Here is a 26,698-nt window from a genome sequence, read left to right on the forward strand (position 1 = left end):
GGGCAAGTTTTTTTTACTCATGGGTTGTTTCTCGTGGGTTTTTGGGGTTGCTGCCTGGAGCACCTGTGCCCAAGGTTACTGCAAAGGCACTTCATCTGGAATTTCGAGGGTTTTCGACACTAACTTATGCAAAAGGATTACTCGAAAGTTTTTGGGATCGCTTAATATGAATACTCCACCAAAATGAACCAGCAGAGTCTGCAGTGCCCAGGATCACTGCTAAGGCACGTCATTTTCTGGAGTTTCCACGATTTTCGGCAATAAATTGATTCAAACAGATTACTCGGAGGTTTTTGGATCGCTGATCATCAATAACAACCGACACACGGAGCACCTGGTTCTTGGGACACGCAAAGCAGTCACTCTGGGCACTAGATACTTCGAGGGTCGGTATATGCTTGTCCACAAACTCCAATAACCCCCGAATAATCAGTTTGCATCAATTTAGTGGCGAATACCCTCGTAATTTCAGAAGATGACATGCCTCAGCAATGACCCTGGGCATCAGGTGCTAGGGGGTCGCTTTGATGACTTATTCGTGTTCAGCGACCCAAAATTAATATAGGATAAGGAATAGGGAAATCTTGAGTATTCCCTTATACTTTATACTCCAAAAATATAAGCAAAAATTTAGACGTTTCCAGGATATCTCAATAGAATTACTTGACGAGTTTTTCCGTTAAAATGAATGTACCTATCTATAGTAATAAAATCTAAACATTTCTCTAGAAATTTTTGCAATGTTTCGAAATTTTAGAGATAAATTCAATTTTTTCCGAATTCTTACTTTTATCTCTTAAGAAGTAGAATTACAGTATTATAAAAATTTTATACAGTAATGTGTTGCTACAAAATTAGAAAAAACACAAAATTAAGGCAAAATATTTAACTTTGTAGGAATTTTCTAAAAATTAACTTACGTTTTTGCTATTAAGCTCAAAGGAGAGAATTGTAGTGCTAAATAAATTTTTGAAAATTCAGCCCCAGCCTTTGTTAATTCTTTCTTTATACAGTTATACTGATTATAGATAGAATATAGAAAATAATATAGATACTATATATGAAAGAAAATTGTTACGTTTTAGATGCAACAAAAAAGACAAAAAAACATTTTTATAACCAAAAGATACTGTTATTATTAATATTCTCAAGAATGTGAAAACTTGATATAGTCCGTTCTTTAACGGTAAAATGTTGCAAAACCTCTAAATTTTAAAGAACCGCTTGGATTGACATGAAATTTGGCATACACATAGCTAACAAGTCAAAGAAAAAAGTGATATTGTGCCGATATGTGCTTTTGCCCCGGGGGTGCTTTTCACCCCCTCCTGGGGGTGAAAAAGTTTTCGTCCAAAGTAAGTCCGGAAAATGATAAACTAACTAATTTTAAGTTACTTCTGTTCTATAGAGTTTTTTCACTAAGTCAATACTTTTCGAGTTATTTGCCAGTGAATATTTTCATTTTTTCAACAAAATAACCACACTTTTAGACTGTTTTTTGCAAATAACTCAAATAGTACGTATTTTGTCGAAAAAGCATTCATAGCAAAAATATAGCCTGTAAAAAATTTAAAAAATTGGTGTAAATATAACGTTTCTATACCTAGTAGAAGCAGAGTTATAGCTAATTAAAAATAGGTTTATATTCGTCAAATTCCAAATGGAATAATTTAACGTGAAATAACCAAAAATGAAGCACATTTCGGAGAAAACTTATTACAACTTATTTAAGGTGTTTAAAAAAAGCTTCATTTTTGTTTTATAAAAAAAATTCTAGCATCAAAAGTAAACAAGTTACGCTCAAAATAAAGTTAGTACCTTTTTTTTTGGTAAAAAAATCGGGAAAATCACCCCCTAGTTAGTATCTCAAATGAACTTAATCGTTACGACTTCACAAGTCTCTTGACCCGTGTATGTATTGTTTATATGATCTGTAAGTTTCATCGGTTCAAAGTCCTTATTTTTGAAAGGGCTGTAGTTAAAAGGGGTTGAACGAGTCACTCATCACGAATGTATGCAAATTTAGAAACACCAAATCTCAATCAATTTTTGTCTAACAGAAAAACAAAAAAATACATGATATTCAGAAAAGCAATGCTGACTTTTTTTGTGTTTCGAGATTTTTGGTATCTCTAACAATTTTTAAGTTGTTTTGAAGAAATCATATTTTTCAAAATAAAAATTTTTAAAAATTTTATTTTAAAACCAAATTTTTTCCAAAATAAGCACTTTGAATCAATGAAACTTACAGATCATATAAACACAACATAAGTAAAATAATTTGTGGAGCCGTAACGATTAATTTCATTTAAGCTGCTAATTAGGGGGTGGTCTTTCCGATTTTTTTTTTGTCAAAACAAAAGCAACCAACCTTATTTTGAGCGTAACTTGCTTAAATTTCATGCTAGAAACTTTTTATAAAAACAGAAATAAAGATTTTTTTAAACACTTTAAAAAATTTATCGTGGGTTTTTCCCAAAAAGTGCTTAATTTTTTGGATATTTCACTTCGAATTATTCTATTTTAAATTTGGTGAATATGAATCTATTTTTCATTGGCTATAACTCTGGTTTTGCGATGTCCAGAGACCTAACGCGTACACCATTTTTTTTACTTTTTTACATGCTATATTTTTGCTAAGAACGTTTTTTTCGACAAAGTACTTAGTTTTTTAGTTATTTGCGAAAAACCGTAAAAAATGTGGTTATTTTGTTAAAAAATGAACATATTCACTCACAAATAACTCGAAAAGTGTTGACTTAGCGAAAAAGCTCTATGGAACAAAACTTACTTAAAATTAGTCAGTTTATCCATTTCCGGACTTATTTTAGACTTATATTTTTTCACCCCCAATAGGGGGTGAGAGTCACCACCAGGACAAAAGCACACATCGTCACAATATCACTTTTTTTCTTTGACATGTAAGCTATGCGTATGCCAAATTTCATGTCAATCCAAGCGGTTCTTTAAAATTTAGAGCAAAAACCGTGAAAGAATGGACTAATGATATTTTCACGAATTTTAATGAAAGGTGTTCTGGGACGATTAGATAACAAGTAGGTATTTTTTTAAATTCGCAGCTAATTAGTGTATAATAAATTAAGAAACGTAATAATTAGGTAGTCTAATTTAAAAAAAGGAGACTTAAAATTTTAATATAAAATTATATTTGATGTTATACCGGGTGGCCACTTATTTTCCCCCATTTTAACTGCCCATAACTTCTAAACGGCTCAAGATAGAAATATGCGGTGTTCGCTGATATGTTTTATTGTAGTAAAAGTTTTATTTGAACGGATTGCATTTTTATTCCGCTTTTAAAAAAAATGGCGGTGTTTTGAAAAAAACGTCTTTTTAATGAAACACCCAGTATATTTTTTTGTAAATTGAAAGAACGGTCATTCACCTAGTAATATTTTCGGCTACCTGTGCTTCGGCATTCTTTGTACATGCCCGTACCATTTCAGGGCTCTACTTTTACTACCACAACTTTTTTGTAATTGAGCATTCTACTTCTATTCTGTTTCATATTTCCTCTGTTCTTATTCTGTCCTACCTGGTAATTTGTAGACACTTTCTCATAAACTCCGATTTAACTGTTCGTACTTTATTTCGTATTATTGTTGTCACTTGCTATTCTTCCTCTCTTGTAGGAAAATATTCAGCACTATGCCCTGAAAAATGCTGTTTTGTTTTCTTTAGTTAGAGTGTTCTTCCAAATCACTCCATGGAGTGCTTTCGTGGCTTGTTTTCCCCGTACTATTTTTATTTCTATATCTTTCATACAAATACCATCTCGGCTTATTATTTACCCTAAATACTTAAAAGTCTTACAACTCTTAATAGGGTCTTCTAAACTTACGTTTAAATCAGCAATCAATATGTAATCAATTATGTATTTTCGACTAGATTAAATTGGTATAGACTAGGCTAAACCAGTTTATCCTGATACATATAAAAACATACACTTGTGGATAAACTAGTTTGGCCTGAAGTGAGCGTCTTTATATCGGGATAAACTAGTTTCACCTAGGCCAAACCAGTTTGGCCTGAAGTGTGTATTTATATCAGGATAAACTAGTTTGGCCTAGGACAAACTGGTTTGGCCTACGCGCGATAGGACAAACTAGTTTGGCCTGAAATCGGGTTTGGCCGGTAACATATATATGAAGAGTACACGGGAAAAACAAGGAATGTCATATTTTATACATATTGATATAAACACCAGTAAATGTTTAATTCTTATGATATCTAAAAACTACTTAGGAGATTCTTAGCAGAAATATAGAAATTTTTATTCTATAATCTTAATGTAATATTAATCTATATTATCTTAGTAATCTACTAAAGCACCAAAAAATTGCTAAAATTCCGTATTTTTGTTCAGTGTAGTGCGGGAAATCCTGGTTCTTCGCCTTAATAAAAATTTATAGAAAAATTTTATAGACCGATCTTTCTGGTTATTTGTCCTTAATCGATAGGCTAGTCGTCGATAGTACTCAGTTTTTACTACCATATGGCGAGAAAAGCCAAAATTCATGAAAAATTGGCATTCCTTGTTTTTCCCCTGTACTCTTCATATATAAACAATGAATGCATGAAAACATAATACCTATAGATAGATAATATGCAGCTGCATTAAATGAAGAATATTTTTTCATGAAATTATTGTTTGATTTAGTAAAAATATTATAAATTGTAAAGCTGGTCTGTAAAAAACGTCGTAAAACCAGAAAAACTTCCTGCACTTGATATTTCGTTGGCTTCAACAAACCAGAAGCAAAATTAATTTTATCTTTGGAAGATTTACAAAAAACTAAATGTACCGGGTGTCCCAATAAGAATGGCTCTCGGCCATATCTCAGGAACCGTTTATAGTAGAGCATTGAAATAAAAAATTTTATAATAAAAGTTGCCTCAGGAAAAGCCTGGAAATTATTTTCATAATTGTGGGACCACCGCTAGAGGGCGTAATTGAATATCAAAAATTAAAAAATCTAAATTTTACAAAATTTTCCTAATGAAGGGGCACTGGAAATCCGATCGTCGTATTCTTCATAAAATTCTACGCATATTTGATTTGACAAGTTTAGGTCTACCTTTGGAAATAAGAGGTGGCGGTGAGTGGGAACCTTGTTATGAAAAACTGGCTGTGAGTCCGGTTCTGCTTAATCAAATTTTGCAAACTTGGTCTTGTTGAAGACAGATCTTTTTCGTCATTGTAAAAGTTATGATTTAGAACCAACTTACTGAGTAATATGCCAGCTAGAAGGCGTTATTTAATTTTTTTCAGAAATCTAGTTTTCTTTGGAAAATATTAAATACAAACATGCATTTTTAATACCATATTACAAAATTAGACAAAATTAGCAACAGAATAGCGAAAACCGCATGTTAATACCTTTTTTCTATCCCGAGATATCTTACAAAACGTGTAAATTTAAAAACATAACTGTTACTGTCACCGGTAAATGAAATAATTCATTAAAAGTAGTGTGCTATGGAAACAACAAAGAAACATTTTCCACCTGTCAACGTATATTAGGTCTTTTCAACGCTTCTCATTTATTTCGAGCCTCGTTCATATCTCGTATATTAATATTATACACGGATTATACGGCATATGACAGAGGCTCGAAACAAATGAGAAGCGTTGAAAAGCCCTATTAAAAAGAAATAAAAACAACTATTTAGTGATGACATAAACGTTCAAATTTTTGCCCATCATTTTCGTTGCAAACATTTACTCTTTCAAGAGTAGATTGAACAGCAGTCTCAATTTCTGCGCTCGATATGCTTTGAAGGCGTTTAGTATTCTCTGGATAATGTATTCTAGAGTAGTGTATGATGGGCAACAATTTGAATATTTAGGTCGTCACTAAGTAGTTCTTTTTGTTCTGTGTTATATTTAATTTTAATAGTATTGTTTCTCTTTATATTGTTGTTTTAATTAATTATATTTTTATACGTTGACATCTGGAAAATGTTATTTTGTTTTTTTCCACAGCACACTACTTTTCATTAACGTAGTTTACCGGTGATAGTAACAGTTATGTATAAAATTTACACGTTTCTCGAGATATCTTGAGATAGAAAAAAGGTATCGACATGCGGTTTTCGCTATTCTATTTCTAATTTAATCTAATTTTATAAAGTATGATTAAAAATGCATACTTGTATTTAATATTTTCCAAAGAAAACTAGATTTCTGAAAAAAATTAAATAACGCCTCCCAGCTGGCTTATTACTTATTAGGATGGTTCAAAATTATCACGCTTACATTGAAGGAAAAAGATCTGTCTTCAACAAGACCCAGTTTTCAAAATTTGATTTAGCAGAACCGGACTTACAGCCATTTTTTCATAACAAGGTTCCCACTCACCCCCACCTCTTATTTGCAAAGGTAGAGTTAAACTTGTTAAATAAAATATGCGCAGAATTTGATGAAGAATACGATAATCGAATTCCAGTGCCCCTTCATTAGGAAAATTTTGTAAAATTTAGATTTTTTTATTTTTGATATTCAATTACGCCCTCTAGCGGTGGACCCACAATTATGAAAATAATTTCCAGGCTTTTCCTGAGGCAACTTTTGTTATAAAATTTTTTATTTCAAAGCTCTACTATAAACGGTTCCTGAGATATGGCCGAGAGCCATTCTTATTGGGACACCCGGTACAGGGTGAGGCAGATAAAAGTCCTATTAGAAATATCTCGAGAACTAAAGGAAACAGAATCGTTAAAATTGAAATGAAGGGGTTTTGAAGAGTGATCTCTTTAATGAAAATATTTTCATCGATTTGCTATTTCCGGTTATACCGGAAGTGGCTTATAACTTCGTTTTTTTAAATGGAACATCCTGTATATTTTTACATTTTTGGATTCTCATGGAGGTCTGCTTTCTTAAAATATGATGTTTTGTAATGTTATACAGGGTAGTTTAAAAGATAATTACGTTTTTTTCTTAATTTCCTAGCAATATTCACACCCTGTAGAATTGTAGTAGTTTGACATCAAAAACTCTATTTATGTTCAAATGATTTTTAATATAGTCTACTATTGTTAAAAATTGTTAGTATAGCTAAATGTTGAATTGCACTATACAGAGTTGGTCGAAACTCGGAAAGAGTATTTTCTGAGTTTTCTTAAATGGAACACCCTATATTTTATTATTGTAATGAAATGATATTTTATGCTACTTTTTATTTCTTAAGCATTCCCTATGCCTAACTGTTTTAATTTGTGAGTTATTGGTGATTCAAACCAAACATTAATTTCAACAAAAAATACGTGAAATTTTATTAGGTTGGCCATGAAAATATTCAATCACAAATAATTTTTCTGAAATAAATACATATTAATCTAGACTGATCTTTAAAATTGCCAATAATGGTGAGCTGTGAAAATACCTACGTAGTTAACATTTTTGGCGCGATTAACAATTAAGCACACATTAAAGCATTTAGGTATAGGGAATGCTTAAGAAATAAAAAAGTACCATAAAATGTATTTTTACTGCAATACTAAAATGCAGGGTGTTCCATTTAAGAAAATTCAGAAAATCCTCATTCCGAGTTTCGACCAACCCTGTATACTAAAATTTAACATTTAGCTATACTAATAATTTTTAATAACAGTAGACTATATTAAAAATCATTTTAACATAAATAGAGTTTTTGATATCCAACTACTACAATTCTACAGGGTGTGAAAATTGCTACGAAATTAATAAAAAAACGTAATAAGCTTTTAAACTACCCTGTATAACATTACAAAACCGCATATTTTAAGAAAGAGGACATCGAGTAGAATCTAAAAATGTAAAAATATACAGGGTGTCCCATTTAAAAAAAAAACGAAGTTTTAAGCAACTTCCGGTATAACCGGAAGTGGCAAATTGATGAAAATATTTTCATTAAATAGATCACCCTTCAAAACCCCTTCATTCCAATTTTCATGATTCTGTTGCCTTTAGTTCTCTAAATATTTCTAATAGGCCAGTTATCTGCCTCACCCTATATAGTAATAAGTAAAGAGCCGCGTACATAAATGCAAGTTAAGAGTCTCTACCTACGAGTAGAGATCACTAGTGACAGGAATATAAGAACAGAGACCACAACACAAGCAACAAAAGCAGCAAGAGTAAGTGGTTGCCTCCGAGAAACCATATGGAGAAACAAATATCTGACCACGGAAAGCCAAATAAAAGTATACACGACAACAGTACGACCTATCCTAACATATGCAGCGGAGACAAGGACCGATACAAGAAAGACGAAACAACAAATCAACAATATCGAAATGAAAGTATTAAGATCAATAGCGGGCATATCATTAAGAGACAGGCAAAGCAACAGAAGTACACGAGAACGATGCAAAATTCAAAATATTGACAGGTGGATAAAAACAAGAAAGAAAAACTGGAACGAACATGTAAACCGAATGAAACCAGATAGATTAGCGAACATCTGTAAAAACAACAAGCCGGATAGCAGAAGACCCGTTGGAAGGCCGCCGAAAAAGTGGAAAGACAATGTACATTCAACAACAACTGAATCAGAATAAGAGGCAGACAAACGCGAGAAGAAAAAGAAGAAGAAGAAGAAGAAGAAGAAGAAGATTTACAAAGAATTTGACTGTCAACAATACAGTTACCATGACAACTGAGTAACTGACAGTTGCGCGTTAATGGGCGTTAGCAGAAAATTCTAGCACGCGTATTGGGACCGTGCAAGTTGCGCAAAGCGATACCTATTTCTACGCTCTGCACTTTTATTCGCACTTTTAATTGTATTGACCAGTTACGTTAGTCCTGGTTGCTGGATAATTGTCAAGGCCATGGCCCAAAAAAATAATAAGAAGAAAAAATAAGATTCAGGTTATGTGATGAAAACGTAAACAATTGTATGTAGTAAATAAAATTAGTTATTAAAATGCAGTACTGCAAGCAAAATACAATTAATTAAATTTACCTTTATATAATAATTGCATATCATATCAATATTGTGGAGCAACATATAATTTTTCTCTTTCAATGACAGTAGATATGAAATGTACGTCAATTTGACAATTTCAATTGACAATATGAATTATTTAAGAAAGTTGCAATATTTCTCCGCTATTCGCGCACGATCGTTTCACGTATCCCTTCCAAGTACTTGCACACCGCGAACCAAAAGGTTGCATAAATACATATATTATTAATGTTGTTCTAAATAATTATGAGTATGTTGTAAATGTAGTTGTAAGTGTATATGCCTGAGATTAGAAATATATACTTACATATCATATCTAACGCATATCCATTATAATACACATCTAATGACGTTAAAGTTGACAAATTATGAGGGTAACAATCTTCTTTCACTTTCATTCTTCTTTGAATGATCGAATAAAATATTAGCAATAAAATAAATAGTGCCAAAATGAACACAAAGTTTTCCTGTGAAATAGGCATCACAGACTATGAACACTGATTGTGACCGCACAAAACAAATCGACACTTAAGTAATTTAAAATTGAATATAAATAATCAATACATCGTACTAGAGGTACCAATAAAATTCCATTTCAAAATTTCCCGCTTCACTGATTTGAGGAAATAATTATTGTTTATTAATTGTCGTAGTTATCAATACTGTTTCGGTTTAAGATATGTTTTCACTGTACACCAGTTTACACCATTTACATTGTTAAAATAAATAATGCTCTTCATAAACTAACTGACAAATTGTACGTTAACACGAAAACAAGACGCGACTGAAGATAATAATAATAGGATGCCACTACCGATGACTAAATTATCTACCTTAAGTGAATAATAACTTAAATGGTTTATAGGCCAGGGTTTGTTTACTGTGAGTGTGATATCTAGTTGTGTTTGTTTATTTAACGGAATTATACCAGGGCTTAACACTAAGTATTAGAAAACCTAGAAAAAAAAACATTAAATATTAAAATGAAATAAAAATATATACCCTTTTTATACAGTTGCAGTGGGAAGGCAAAACCGTCTTATTTTTCACTTAGAACAGAGAGCGCAAGCCAGCACTCTAAATCGATTATTTTCGACTCTATTTGGAGTCATCATCAGACAGGCGTAGGCCTGCTGCTCTCTGCCCCAAGTGACCAATCTCCGAGAGCTTATCCCCACACTGCAACTGACGTCTATGGAGGTCCTACGTTCATCCACGTCCTGCAAGTTTTTTGAATTCCCTCGTGTCTTCTTCGCTTCAGCATCCATCTGGCTTACAGTTTTTAGAATCTCTCTATCATTCATCGTTCATTGTTGCAACATATCCCACCTATCTCCCTTTTTGCCTTGTAATTTGTTCGATAATACCTTCCACTCCGGTTCGTCGACGAACTTCCTCGTTTCTTACTCTATTTCTTAATTATGCTTATTCCGAGTATTGATCTCTCCATCTTTTGTTGTGTCCTCAATTTTCCTGCTGATGTTTTTCTGAGAATTAAGGTTTCTCCTTCGTATGTGAGAACTGGTGGAACGCATTGGTTAGAAGCTTTCCTTTTTATGCCCATTTCACATCAACGCGACAGTCGTATATATGATTTCGTTAAACGACATCAGTAGTTCAAGTAATCTTAAGCTTAAAATAGGACAAAACCTCGCAATTTTTACAAAATGGATCGATTTGCTTGAACACTTGAGAATAAGTAGTAGATAGTCCAAGGATCAAAATCAATATCATGCCGAAAGGCGCTTTTACGATGGGGGTGGTTGCCACGCCATCTCGGGGGTGGAAATTTTTTATTATATTTTAATCGCAAAAGTTGGTAAAAGCATTCTTTTTTTTTTGAAAAATGGCTTTGGCAGAGCCAATTAACCAGACTTGTTTGTGATTAATTGCAGATTCATAGTCATAAATTTCTTATTTCATAACATAAGTACATACTACAATATTATTTTTAGATACATAGGTACATTGTCGTAAAAGCATTCATTCTAAGCAAAAAACGTTCTATAAATTTTTTTTTATAAAATTGACAGTTTTTGATTTATTCGCTATCGAAGGTGTTAGTTTTATATCGAAAAAATCAATGTTTTTAATAAGTTTTCTGCTAATAACTCCAAAAGTTTTCGTTTTATTAAAACAACTTTATTTAACAAAAATGTACCGTTTGAAAAAATAAACAAAACCGTTGTTTTTAATTTTCTTTAAGACCAATAGTAATCGAGCTATACTTTGTTATATGTTGGCTCTTCTTCGTCAAATGTTAAATATTGTAGTTCAAAGTCACAAGGCTCGAAAACTATCCATTTTTCGAGGACAACTTGTTTAAGTTATTAATTGAAAGTTCTTAAAAATATATATCTCCAGAAATAAAAAAAGTCTCGAGCTCAAAAATTAATTGACTTATAATGAAAAGAATGTCAGTCCCTATTTTTTTCAGCGAAAAAGTGATCGCAAGCAACCCTCTAATCATCACCCTAATTAAAATTAATCATTGACCTTATTTGGACTTTTTTATTTATGTATTATTAATAGGTTTTAGAAGTTTGACTGGCTTAGAATGATTAGTTAAAAAAAATGGAATTAAAGGTTTAGTTAAAGAGTAGTTTGGAAAAAACGGCCTTTTCTTCAGAATAGCAAGATTACCATCAAAGATACGAAAAAATTTTTAAATATCAAATTGTAGCTTATTTAATTCACAAAAACCTGGTTTACAAAAAATTTTTCTGCGGAAAAAATTGAATGAGCTATTTAGAATTAAAACTTGTAATAACATGCAAAAACCACCTTTACCAACCCTTTCAAAGTCACCTCTGTTTGCGACTGAGGATTTTAAAAAGATTTAATATGAAGAGGCTTATAGAGCTTGTAATATCCTACAAAATTATTTTTTACCAAACTTTCTAAGATAAAAAAAATGCGGTTAAAAACATCAATATATTAAAAAAAAAAAGGAAATACAATTGGAAGCATAATAATGTAAGTTAGAGGTGTTTTTAGTCATGGGCCTAATTTATTTATGTATTATTAATAGATTCTAGAAGTTTGACTGGCTTAGAATGATTTGTTTTTAAAAAAAAATAGAGATACGAAAAAATTTTTCAATATAAAGTTGTAGTTTTCCATGAACCTGGTTTTATAAAAGGTCCTACAGGGGCGAGGAGTATACTGAGCTATTCACACTAGTACCTAGTGCGACGTATGTCTTATGTGTCGTCAGAACGATACACTGCAGTCGTGAGATCGCGTAGGGAAGACGACACTTTCCACTGCATTCATCCGGCTGTCGTGTCGATCGAACAACATCGGATAGATGATAGAAGACTGTTCACATCAATCTGGCAGGTTGTGTAGACGACTATGTTATTGGTTCAGCGAACACAAGTGAATTGAATTTTGATGGGGGATATCAACATTTGAAATGTTGATAACCCATTTAGTCTGGATATGTCAGAAAAATATAATTTTTTAATAATTAATAAAAACTTTTCTCAGTCTTGATTTAAATCATCAAAAGTACATAAAATTAATTGGATGCACCCAATGCAATCTATTTCTGCTCTGTCTTCTTTTTAATCTTCTATACAGCATTAGCCAAAGTAGCATAGAACAGCAATCCACATTACTTCTTACTACGAGAACAATATCTTGTCAAATGACACTTCACGAACTGTGACCACACGACTGTCGGATGAATGTCGTGTTGGTGTGAAATGAGCCTTAAATGGAATGGCATATTTGTTTTAACCACGTCTCTCATTTTTCCGAATGCAGCCTAACCTAAAAATATTCTTGTAAGTAGTTCGCATGTTTCGTTGTCTCATGTTAACCTTATTTCGTGACCCAAATACACATATTTTTCCACAAGTCTATGGGTGATATCTAGATTTCTATTAGCTCATTGGGGACGGAATTGGTCATCATTTTTGTTTTTTTTTTATAGTTTATCTTCAAGCAGACCTTCTCTTTTATTTGTTGTAGTTGTTGTAGCATAAATTTAGCTTCTCCTAAGTTCTCTGTTATGGGAACAACGACATCGGCATATCGGAGATTATTTAATATATATTTCCATCAATGCCAATACGCTTTGAATTAGGGATGAGAAAAACCTACCGGTTATAACTATAACCTAAAACCGGTTTTTTACTTCGAAATAATCGGTTTTTCGGTTGTTTTTTGACCCTGTTTTAACCGGTTTTTTCATTTTAAAGTAATAACCGCTGAGAAACCGGATAAGTTACCTCTGAAAAAATAATAAATTCAGAGAAAAAATGGAGAAGTTCTTTTATATATTATGGGGTTTATTTAATTAACTCTCATATATTTACAGAGAAATATCTATAAACTGAAATAAAAGCATCTATAAGCTAGTAGATAACTACTATACAGGGTGTCCCGAAAAGATTGGTCATAAATTATACCACAGATTCTGGGGTCAAAAATAGGTTGAGTGAAGCTGATTTACCTATATACAATAGTGCATACAAAAATAGTTACAGCCCTTTGAAGTTACAAAATGAAAATCGATTTTTTTTTCATATATCGAAAACTCTTAGAAATTTTTTATTGAAAATGGACATGTGGCGTTCTTATGGCAGCAAAATCTTAAAAAAAATTAAAGTGAAATTTGTGCACCCCATAAAAATTTTATAGGGGTTTTGTTTCCTTAAACCCCCCCAAACTTTTGTGTACGTTCTAATTAAATTATTATTGTGGCACCATTAGTTAAATACAATATTTTTAAAACTTTTTGCCTCTTCATATTATTCGATAAGCGAGTGTTTATCAAGATATTTTGAATATTTGTCGAATCCACCACATATTTTTACATGGTAAGTACGATTATAGAAACCTGTTAATAATCTGAAAATTTATTTTTTAATTTACATGTTTAGGTGAATTTTGAAAAAGAAGCCACATCTCGATAAAAGACTAAAACTAAAGACTAAAAAAAGACTAGGAGGCAAAACAGTTTTAAAAACACTGTGTTTAACTAATGGTACCACAACAATAGTTTAATTGGAACGTACACAAACATTTGGGGGGTTTACAGGAACAAAATCCCCATAAACTTTTTATGTAAACATATTAAAAAAGAAGCCGCATCTCGATAAAAACTGGCTTATCGAAAAAACACTGATAGGCAAAAAAGTTTTAAAAATGTTTTGTTTAACTAATGGTACCACAATAATGAATTAATTGGAACGTACAGAAAAGTTTGGGGGGGTTTAAAGGAACAAAACCCCCATAAAATTTTTAGGGGGTGGACAAATTTCACTATAATTTTGCTTTAAGATGATCCTGCCATAAGAATGATACATGTCTATTTTCAATAAAATATCTCTAACAGTTTTCGATATATTGAAAAGAATCGATCTTCATTTTGTAACTTCAAAGGGCTGTAACTTTTTTCGTGAGCACATTTGTACAAGATAAGTAAGGTTCAATCAACTTATTTTTGACCCCAGAATGTGTGGTATAATTTATGACCAATCTTTTCAGGACACCCTGTATAATAAGTAGTATTCTTCAAACCTAGTATTGGCTAGAGAATAAACATGGATTTTATTAGTATAGATCGACTGTCTTTTCATTAGTGTGCCAAAATTAGTCTACGCCAAGTTAGAAGACCTAGTCTACGCCAACCAAATCCCAGTAGAAAGAATGATGAACTACAGCTACCTCGGCACCATAATTAATGAAGAATGAAACAACAACCAGGATAAGAGTGTTATTGAGAAAACTAGATTCACCTTCAACCGGATAAGGGCCTGCTTCAAGAGCCACAACCTCGCTTTTGATATAAAAAGAAGAATGTGGCGATGCTACGTCTTTTCTGTCATTTTTACGATATTTAATAATGGAACTTGAACAAATATATGTACAGAAAATTTGAAGTATTTAAGATATTGCTATGTATATCAAAAAATACTTAAGATTTCGTGAACTGATGAGTCGTAAATGAGAAGATCCTCAGAAGAATGAAGAATAACCGAGCCCACCATCAAATCTCGAAAGATACATTTCGAACACATGAGAAATGAATTCATCCTGAGACTATGCTCTGCTATAAGCCATCCTGAACCCTTTACATATTGATTAATGACCTTGGTATTGATGCATTCTTCCAATAGTATCGATATCGATAACATTGATACCGATTCTAATGGAGTATTGCAAACTACAGTGTAAATAAATATAACTACTGCGTATTGGCTGTTGATTAAAAAAACCGAACACCGGTTATTGCAATATCCGGTTTTTGTGGCCGGTTATAACCGCCAGGTTTAACCGTAAGTAAGTAAAAAAAAGGTATAAACGAAAACCGGTGTTTTGTCAATAACCGCCATCCCTACTTTGAATACCACTCTTGTCATTAAAATGTGTACTCCATGACTGAAGGTCGCAGCATCTTATCATGCTAGGTGCGATTCCAGCACATAGCGTCTGGTTTCCGAAAAATATGATTAATCTAGTTTTAAATATGAACAATTCACACTGTCTGGAACGTATCATATCAGACAGCTTTTAGAAAAATCAGATATTTGGAGACGTGCTGGAAACGCTACGTGTATGATAATATGCAGCGACCTTTATAAATAGTTTTAGCAACAAGATATCTCCCTGCCGCACCCCTATGCCAAGTTTTATCTTCTCAGTCATGCAATAAAGGTTTACATTTGTTGTCTCATTTTCGTATATATTTCAAATGATATTCGCATAATATTATATCTGTGTATTAATCTATTCTTAAGTAATTAAACATTTATTTTGACGTTAATACAAAATGATAAATATCAGCTATTGAATACACGACAGAATCTTCGAAAAATCAATAAAAAGCTACATTAGTTTAGTTATTTAAAAAATAATTTAAATTTGATGAAGAACGGTAGATGTTGAGTCGGTTAGTCTTTAAACAGACATTGTATAATTTAGTATTCGCAGGTTATGAAAAATTTACTGGTTACAGTGAATTTTTTGATGGAATTTATTATAAATAATACAAAAACTGAAACACACTTTTTGCAGTGTCGCATTCATGCCTCAGATAAAAATGTAAGAAGATATAAAGATTGCAGTTTTCCATAAACAAGCAAGTTCAATGCAATGCAATCTTATCTGCACTTTGTTGTGTAATTATATATGTATAAAGAATGTCAAACAATATAAGAATAATAGAGTTGTTTTAATAATGTTTTAAGCTTTTGATGCGCCCGACACCTGTAGTACCCTTAAAAATTTGTCGGACAATATTATTAACAGTTAATTGTAAAAATATTTTTATCAGAAACCATCCTGCATAGAGAATTGCATCAGCGGTGAGGGTATAAATTTTATGACCTTTTATGATGCGTGCGCCCCCTCCCAAGTTCAGAAGAGTTATGGAGTCATAAATTATGATTTTTTTAAAGGGTACTCTATTTGTCGAAAGTCGGAAGCTTGGTGCTTACGCTGGTAAGCACCAAAGTTTGGCGTTGGTTTTGAATATTAGTTTACTTCTATATACTTTAGACATGTACATACACTCAGATGCAAAAAAACCGATACGGAGAAAATGTTGGTCAAATTCAAAGTATTTCAGTTTTTGAAGTGAAAACTTCTTTAGGGACGTTGTGCGATTTTTGGATAGGAGAAAAAGCATTGAATTCGCGACCGTCATCTCGACCGTCATCACGACCGTCATTGCGACCGTCATCGATTGTGCTATATACATTATATTTTTGGTGTATGTACATATAAATTGTGTAGAGGTATTTAAATTTAAAATAAATGTAAATCCTATTTTAGGATGGGGAAAAAGGATTGATTTCGCGACCATCATCGCGACCGTCATCGCTTCGGCGAAATAAATTTTGTACAAAAATATATATTATGTGTATGTATATAATATAAATTTTATAGAAGTATTTAAATTTAAAATAAATGTAAAACCTATTTTAGGATGGGGAAAAGGGATTTATTTTGCGACCGTCATTGCGACCGTCACCTCTTCGGCGAAATAAATTTTGCACGTATCTATATTATATGTATGTATACATAAATTGTATACAAGTACTTCAATTAAAAAGAAATGTAAAACATATTTTTGGATGGAAAAAAGGATTTATTTCGCGATCGTCATCGCGACCGTCATCTCTTCGGCGAAATAAATTTTGTACGTATATTTATAATGTGTATGTATGTATATATTGTGTAGAATTATTTAAATTTAAAATAAATGTAAAATCTATGTTGGAATGGGGAAAAAGGATTGATTTCCCGACTGTCATCGCGACCGTCATCGCTTCGACGAAGTAAATTTTGTAGGTATATTATTGAAGTGAAAACTTCTAGGGACGTTGTGCACTATTTAGATGGGGAAAAAGTATTGAATTAGCGACCGACATCGCTTTGGCGAAATTAATTTTTTAAGTGAAAATTTCTTTAGGGATTTTGTGCACTTTTTAGATGGGGAAAAAGTATTGAATTAGCTGCCGTCATCGCGACCATCATCGCTTCGACGAAATAAATTTTTTTTGGAGTGAAAACTTCTTTAGGTACCTTGTGCACTATTTAGATGGGGAAAATCTATTGTATTAGCGACCGTCGTCGTGACCATCATCGCTTCGGTGAAATAAATTTTTGAAGTGAAAACTTCTTTAGGGATGTTGTGCACTTTTTGGATGGGGGAAAACATTGAATTTGCGACCGTCATCATTTCGCCGAAATAAATTTTGTACGTATTTATATTATGTGTATATATACATAAATAGCTTAGGACGTACGCAACGCGTATATAATAAAGGTATAGCAGTTCTGTTTGGATGGGGAAAAGTATTTGGATGAGGTCGCGACCGTCATCGCTACGGCGAGATATTAGTAATTTATATACTCTAAGTTGAATTGCCTATAAGTTCGACCGAAGTTATAAATGTTGGAAGAGGGATAGTGTGTGTACACGAAGACGCTTGGTTCGCCAGAAGTTTTCACTTCTGTGGGCACTCCCAAGAGTGCCTTAATTTTTTTTTTATTTTTAGCCCTATTTTGATGATTTTTTTAGCACACTGTGTAAAAATTTATAAATTTTAATTTGGTATAGTGAGTTCTTTAATAAAAATTTTTATTTGACTTATTATACGGGGTTAATCGAAAGGTGGTTTTTTATATTAATTTTCAAACATCCTGTGGAATAATTCCGTTAGAGTATTTTCGTATAACCCGGTTTTTAGGTTGCATTAGGTTAGGATGTCTTCTAAGTATTATGTTTTTTGTTTCAAGTGAAAATATGGATTGGTTCATTTTTAGGAGCGAAATGACTTTGCCACCCACAATGTACGACTTTTCCTATTACAGTCAAACCTGCCATATCCGGATCAATGTGGCGACAGACCGATCCGGATATGAAAAAATCCGGATATCAAGACCACTACTTCTTTTATAGTCTCTGAAACGTTTTCTCCTTCATACATTCCAGTAATCAACGCCGTCAATAACTTTCGTCGATAGACACGTTTTATAGATTCTATAATACATTATTTCGCTATCTTTTAGTTCTTCTTTTAGTGCGTTGTCCAACAGCAGGACTGCCTTTCTCGGTAGATTTCGGTAGATCCGGACGGCGCAGAACCGTCCGAATACGGGGAGGTCCGGATATGACAGGTCCGGATATGGCAGGTTGTACTGTATTACCATTATCTTTTGTATTATTTGTAATACGACGATGGGGACTTTGATGACTGATATCGAAGGAATGTCATATCGACATCCCAGAAGTACTGTATTTAACTAATGATTAAAAGCAACGACATGATCTTGGTTTTAATGAACAATGATAAAAATAACAAAACATAAAAAAAACAACTTAAATGTAACTTAACCTAAGTACGCAAATAACAAACAAAAACTACTAAAATATAACTTAATACTTTGTATTGCCTCCTCTAGCCTCTATAACTGCCTATACACGTCGGCTCATGCTGTCTATGAGGTTGCGAATATCATTTTGCTGGATATTTTTTTGCCATTCCTCTTCTAGAGCCAAGCGAAGTTCGTTAATTGAGGCTGGTGCGACTTCGCGACCTCTAATATTTCTACCAAGCATGTCCCAAACGAACTCTATTGGGTTCAGATCTGGCGAACACGCTGGCCAGTTCATTTTATTAATTCCAACTTCCTCTAAATATTGCGTGACACACATTGCAGAGTGGTGTCGCGCATTATCTTGCATTAATAGAAACTCATCGCCGATATATTGAGAAAAGAGTACATGATTCGCTAAAATTTCCTCAATATATCGGTGTGCAGTCAACGAACCCTCAGTAAATACCAATTCAGTGTGCGCCTCTTGGGATATTCCTGCCCATACCATCACTGAACCCCCTCCATGGCTAACGCGGGGACTGAAAGCGCACTCCGCAAATCTCTCTCCAGTTCGACGTCATACTCGTTCTCTCCCATCTGATGAGTGGAGACATTATCTCGACTCATCCGTAAAAAGAACATTACTCCATTGTCCTAAATTCCAACGTAAATGTTCCCTGGAAAATTGTAGTCTAGCCACTCTATGCCGTGGAAGTAATTTGGGCCCAGTTGCTGGTCTGCAACTTTGCCAACCAAATTCATGTAATGTGCGACGAACTGTAAATACACTTACGTTATTGCCTCGAACCTGTTGAAGCTGATTTCTTGTTTGCACCGCTGTTAAATGACGATCCCGCAAATCGTTGACTCGTATAAAACGATCATCTAAAATCTAAAGCGGTAGTTTTGCGCTTCCTGCTACTTCCCGCTTTACGCTTGTTTGTTCCAGTTCGTATAAAACGTTCCACTATTCTTTGGATGGTAGAGCGATGAGTGTGTAGTACTCCAGCCACATATTCATAATTTCGCCCATCTTCAACCAGAGTAACGGCTTTCACACCATCTTCGACACTAAGAACCATGATCAAAGGTAAACAAAATGTGAGTGTCAAAATGACATAATGACAACAGTCAGCAAAGCCACGTCGTCGTATTACAAAATAACTCCTAAATAATCATAATTAAAAAAGTCCTAAATTGTGGGTGGCAAATTCATTTGGCTCTAAAAAATGAACCAAGGCATATTTTGACATAAAACAAAAAACACAATGCTTAAGAGACATGGTTGCAACCGAAAAATAAGGTTTTACGAAAATACAGAATTATTCCAAAGGATGTTTAACAGTTAGGGTAAAAAACCACATTTCGAATAATAGTCGTATAATAAGTTAAATACAAAATTTTATTAAAAAACTCGCTATAGCAACCTAAAATTTATAAATTTTTACACAGTGTGCAAAAAAAATCATCAAAATAAGGATAAAAATAAAAAAACCTGAAACACTTTGAATGTGATCAAAATTTTCTCCGTTGCGTTTTTTTGCATCTGAGTGTATATAGCCTATTTATCTATACCCAAGGGGTTCTAACAAGAAATAATTATGTGAGTAGTAAATGATCAAAAAGTGGAGCTCCTTTGAAACGTCTACCTTTAACAAGTAAAATTTTTTGAATTCTATTTTTGTTCTTAAGTAAAAACTGTAATTTATATTAGTCTTATCATATCATACCTGTTGGGGCAGTAGGCTCATGTTGAGTTTTCTTTTTTTCTCTAAACTTGATCCTTATGAGAATCCCAATCAAAATAACTGTAAAAATAGCACCTCCCAAAGCCAAACCACTTGTCAGGCTCATTTTATCACCACTTTGAAAACTAGGTAACCCAAATTTTACCGGAGTTTTCAATATTCGGTTCGATTAGTGAGATCCCGACTTATAGATAAGATAAAATGGATTATTACTCCAAGACTCACCCAGCCAACACAAATTGGGATTATAATTATTGCTACATTATTTATGACTTATTTTTTAATAAGTGTATTAATTTTTATTGGCCATGTATATGTATATACATACAGTATGACACAAATGAAAGGAATAAATTCGTTTTTTCGTAAACCGGCAAATTTAAAGAAAAATCTTGAAACAGGTCGATTTTTATTTTTAAATTATGTTTTTTGATATACATAGGTTCATATTCGTCAAATTCCAAATCGAATATATTTTAACTTGCCATAAACAAAAAACGAAGCACTTTTTTGGGTAAAACTCATTTTAACTTTTTTAAAGTGTTTAAAAAATGCTTATTTTTGATTTTTTTTAATTTTTAGCATTAAAAGTAAACCAGCTACTCTCAAAATAAAGTAGGTCCCTTTTTTTGGTATGAAATTGAGAAAATCACCCCTAATTAGCATTTCGAACGAACTTAATTGTTACCACTTCACAAGTTTTTTACTTGCGTATGTACTGATCATATATGATCTGTAAGTTTCATCGGTTCAAATTCCTTATTTTTGAAAGAGCTGTAGTTAAAAGACCTTGAACGAGTCACTTATCACGAGTGTATGCAAATTTAGAAACACAGAATCTTAACCAATTTTTGTCTTACAGAAAAACAAAAAAAAATCAAAATATTCAGAAAAGAAAAGCCGACTCTTTTTGTTGTTTAAGATTTTTGGTATCTCTAACAATATATAAGTTATTTAAAAAAAAAAAACATTTTTTCAAAATTAGAATTTTTAAACATTTTACCTTAAAACCAATTTTTTTCAAAAATAAGCACTTTGAATCGAAGAAACTTACAGATCATATAAACACAACATAAGTAAACTAACTTTTGAAGCGGTAACGATTAATTTCATTTAAGTTGCTAATTGGGGGTGAACTTCCTGATTTTTTTGCCAAAACAAAAGGGACCAACTTTATTTTGAGCGTAAAGACAGAAATGAAGATTTTCTTAAACACTTAAACAAAAGTTGTAATGTATTTTCCCCAAGAATGCTTCATTATTTGGATATTTCACATTGAATTATCCTATTTGGAATTTTTCAAATATGAACCTATTTTTCCTTAGCTATAACTCTGCTTTTGTTAGGTATAGAGACTTAATATATACACAATTTTTTCACTTTTTAATAGGCTATAGTTTTACTAAGAATATTTTTTTAGACCAAATGCCTACATTTTGAGATATTTGCGAAAAACCGTCTAAAAACGTGGTTATTTTGTTGAAAAATGAACATTTTCACTTGCAAATAACTCGAAAAGTATTGATTTGGTGAAAAAACTCTATAGAACAAAAGTTGCTTAAAATTAGTCAGTTTATCCACTTTGGAACTTATCTTGGACATATATTTTTTCACCCCCGAGATGGGGTGAAAGTCACCCCCAAGGCGAAAGCACACATCGGCACCATATCACTTTTATTCTTTGACATGTTACCTATGCGTATGCCAAATTTCATGTCAATCCAAGCGGTTCTTTAAAATTTACAGCAAAAACCGTGATAGAATGTACTACATGGATATTTGGATCTGCAAATAATTTTTTGTTGCTTTGGTTAAGTTTATCTTTCAAAAAATCATAATTTAAAAATATAAATCAACTGTTTCAGGATCTGTTTTATTTTTTACAACGCCGTCTCTTCTCAAATAAATAAATATGTATATTTCATAATTTTTCCTCTCACTGTATACGAAGTGATTCTCAGAATTTAAAAGAAAAAATAAGCATACAATAAAAATAAAAATGTGTAAAAAAATTATGCTTTTTGTTGTTATATAAAATAAATTTAATCCACTATATCGTCATTACCTGTTGTTGTTTTGTGAATAATTTAGGTATATTTTGTTTAATTAATACTTAATATGTTTATACACTTTAAACGATATTTATTTCAAAATATTGCAAGTTTTATTTACACAAATTCAAAATACATAAACACTTTTATTTTAGAAAGCGATTACAACGAATTAGTCGTTAAATTGAAATAACATAAATAAATTATAGTATGAGTAATATCATTGGTAATATAATATTTAATTGTTATGGTTCATATCTTCCAATGTTTTGTTATCATGTGTGTTTCAACCAATTATTTGGAAAATTTTCTAATAATTACTGATAATTTTTTTTACAGCGCGTCCTCCAAATACAGGAAGACATTTTTCTTATCTAGAGATTAGAGAAGTGCGATTTTATAAAAAAAAAATAGGTAGCAAGCAGACAGTTGTTTGATAAGCTTATGACTAAATATAGCTATTGTTCAGTTAGGTGGTTTGAACAGGTTGTTGCATTCGATTTTTTAGGAATTGCTATCAAGGTTGACTTCAGTTAAGGTGTGGGGATTCTGGCAGTCTGAAACAAACTGTTTAGTTTTCAGCTAGATATACACGCTATAAATGGCAACACTGGTTCCCCGCTGCCCACCTAATGCACCACATTTGCAACGATTCATTCAGTTATTCGTCATTTTACAGTGGCAATGCAACTCCTTCTCATAAACAATGTTGCCGATTTTAGCGCTTTCTTCATTGGGTATATTTAATCAAACACTAAACAGCCTGAATAGTAGAATAATTGCATAGTCCCAAAGTTGAACTATTACATGGATATCATCTTCACGAATCAGTGGTAATAATTCAATGGGCAGATCATATAGTCCGGTAGTTTTGATGTCATATTATTATTTTATATAATATTTTCTTTGTCATTTTAAGCATATTCACACTTATAATATTTTTGTCATTTCTGTAATTTGTTCTATAAATTAAAGTTGTCGTTCTTTTTATCTAGATCTTCTATTTCTTTGTATTTAGCGGAGGGTCACCTCTTTTTGACCTTTTGAATTTTCTTTCTAATTTTCTTTCTTTTTAATTTCTTTGTATTTATTCGGGTCGTCTGTTTTGTTCTTTTTTATTCTTCTGTAAGCTCAAAAAGTTCTGTTGCCATCTAAAGTTTTAAGGGTTTTGTTTCAAACAGAGACAAAGGTGTTCAATAGTTTCCAATTTATGGTCAAAAGTTTGAGTTTCTGCGCTACTTTCTTGGGCCTTGCTAAAATTATCGTTTATTTTAAATTTCGTTTGGTTGTCCTATTTGGCTCCCCTTCTTCCATAATTTTCTTGATAGTAGAGCTCTCTGAAGTCTCTACTTTTATCGACAAAATTACTGGGTGTTGTTGGAAGATGTGCCTGCTTCTGAATTAGTTTTGGTTGATAGTACATATTTATATAAATATAATATTTATAATATATCTTATATTGATCATCTGTTCAATTTCTATTATATATCTATTTTGCTTTTATGGTGACCTCAGTGTAGACAAGCGAGGTATAAGAATAATATTGACATGATTTGATATCATTATTCTCATGTCGCCGTCGCGCGTTGCATCCAGATTGCCTACTCTATTATGATAAATTTTCTGAATTTTTTTAAATATTTAGGGCGAGAGGGCTATCGCCCGTTGGTATATAAATATACAGTGAGCACGTAAAGGTTGGAATAAATTCATTTTCTGGAGAATGGATGATTTTGGAAAAATATACCGAAACAGGTCAATTTTTATTTTTAAATTTCAACTTTTTGGCATATGTATCATACTAGTGACGTCACCCATCTGAGCGTGATGACGTAATCTATATTTTTTTAATAAGAATAGGGGTCGTGTGATCACTCATTTGAAAGGTAATTCAATTCTCTATTCAGTAATATAAACATTAACATAATTATTTATACACGGTGTCCAAAAAACATAAAATGGTGACTGTGTGTAATTTATTTAACTCAAAATAAATTTTTTCTACAACCACTATTCAAAGTGCACTTTTCTGCACGGTTTTATGTTAGCAAACTTGATATTTTCTCACAGTATAAGATATTTGACATTAGTGTGCAGAAAAGTGACGTTTCTGTGCCGCAAAGTGACGTTTCTGTGCCGCAAAGTTCTTTTCTGCACAGTTGACTACCTCATTCTGAGTAACGTTATATTATGTTTACATCCGTGGACTACCGCATTCTGAGTAACGTTATATTCTGTTTACATCCGTGGTTAAACTTTAGACAAATATATAACCTATAAGACAATTATTATATTTAACTATAGCATAGAAACTAAATTATGGATGTTACAACTGTTTTATTTTACAATTTTATTCTTATTAAACATTTTATAATTATCAAATAACCAATAAGGATTTAGCAACCTGTGCAAGAGACGTCGAATGAAGTAGGTTTTGTGTAAATCCGTGACTGCATAAATATAATGTCAATAATGTGTACTAATTGTTTAAATTTAAAAAAATTAAGGCAGTGCATTAATTTTTTAACTGATTTCTGTGCAATTTATTTAGGTATAAGGAATTTAAATTGATTAGTAGGTATTAATTAAATACAGTTTAAAATTTATCACATAGGTACCTATTATAATTAATCGTCGTTTGGAAATTGTGATTTTTATTTTTAGGAAAAACTGTGCTTGTAGAAAAAGTATAGTGTGAAACACGTGCAGAAAGGTAATTTCTCACTCGTTTGAATTGCGGCACTCGCTTGCGCTCGTACCGCAACTTTTCAAACTCGTGAGAAATTAGTACCTTTCTGCACTTGTTGCACAATATACTATTTTATACGAGCGTGCAAAAATGTCTACTTTCGCGCACGCATTTAGTTTAGAAAGTTTAACTTTTCCGCACGCGTGTTACTTTTCCGCACGCGTGTTACTTTTCCGCACACGGTTTTTACTTTTCCGCACGCGTGTTAATTTAGATATGTTAATATGGCTTTAAAGTAATTATAATACATGCAATAAACTAATAATTGGATATTATTTACTAATTTATTTCAAATATATCTTATTGTGTTCCTGTTTTAATAAAATTAACGCGACAATTCGATGAAATAAAATTATTTTGACATAATATTCGAAAGTCAAATCGGTAGACAATAACAGTCGTTTTGAATCATCGTCATGGCAACCAAGATCGTCGTCATGCTAACTAATTATATTAAAAGTTTGGTTTTGACAACCTTGTCAAAGAATTAATTTGTGTATGTATTTTCATATTAATTAAATTAATTGATTAAGATTTGGTAATTTTTTAAAGACTCTTAGAAAAAATATTGTTCCTAACTCTTGCAGAAAGTCTCTTTTCCGCACTCGACTGCTTGCCGAGCTCCCGCTTCGCGTCGTTCGGCAAACTGCAGTCGCGTGCGGAAAAGAATCACTTTTAACTATTTAGAATGGGAAATAAGCCACAATATTATTAAAAAATGATTTTTATTAACGTTTCGACGCCCAAATCGGGTGCCGTTGTCAAAATACAAAATACTATTAACATAAACAAAAATGTTGTTGCTTAGTAAAAAAATTCTTCTAATAATTTATTTAATTTGACTCATTTATATCGGCAATTCAGATACATATAATACATTTTAAAGTAGAAGACTTTAAAATGATATTGCCAATATTTATGAGTTGCGTTCCTGGGACGACTTTACTGAAAGATAGTTCATTCGATTACATGAAATCAACCTCAACTCAATAATATCCGTCACAAAAAAAATCATAGCATGTGATCTGTCTTTAAAAAGACAACCACATGCAACGGTGACATTAACATTCTCGCGTTAGAGATCTCATAGTAAATCACGAGGGAAAACCAGGAAAAACCTCGTGATACTATCCCGACATCGTAAGTATTTGGTCTTACATTTAATTTACTCTCAAAATTAATATCAAATTCTGACTTTACTATAATTTTGTTTAAATTATAAATAATATCAATAATACATGGATATATAAGTAATACTAAAATATAAAATATGTACTAACTCGACTATTGACTTACTAATTGTGGTATTTTCTTTCTATTGACTTCCTCTTTCAG

At 32.2% G+C, this 26,698-nt stretch overlaps 1 protein-coding gene across 5 annotated transcripts in view; it reads right to left on the reverse strand.

Moving 5' to 3' along the window:
• Positions 1-26,698, reverse strand: part of LOC114328718 (uncharacterized) — a 216,849-nt gene that overhangs the window by 133,752 nt on the left and 56,399 nt on the right. The window contains exon 1 of one of the 5 annotated variants that reach the window (XM_028277654.2): positions 20,546-20,703. The exons of the other annotated variants lie outside the window; for them this stretch is intronic. Coding sequence (XP_028133455.1) covers positions 20,546-20,669 — 124 coding nt within the window. The 5' untranslated portion in view covers positions 20,670-20,703. Of the gene's footprint in view, positions 1-20,545; positions 20,704-26,698 lie in introns of those variants that run through there. 5 annotated transcript variants of the gene reach the window in all.

This window comes from Diabrotica virgifera, chromosome 5 (assembly GCF_917563875.1).
Source record: "Diabrotica virgifera virgifera chromosome 5, PGI_DIABVI_V3a".
NCBI lineage: Eukaryota > Metazoa > Arthropoda > Insecta > Coleoptera > Chrysomelidae > Diabrotica > Diabrotica virgifera.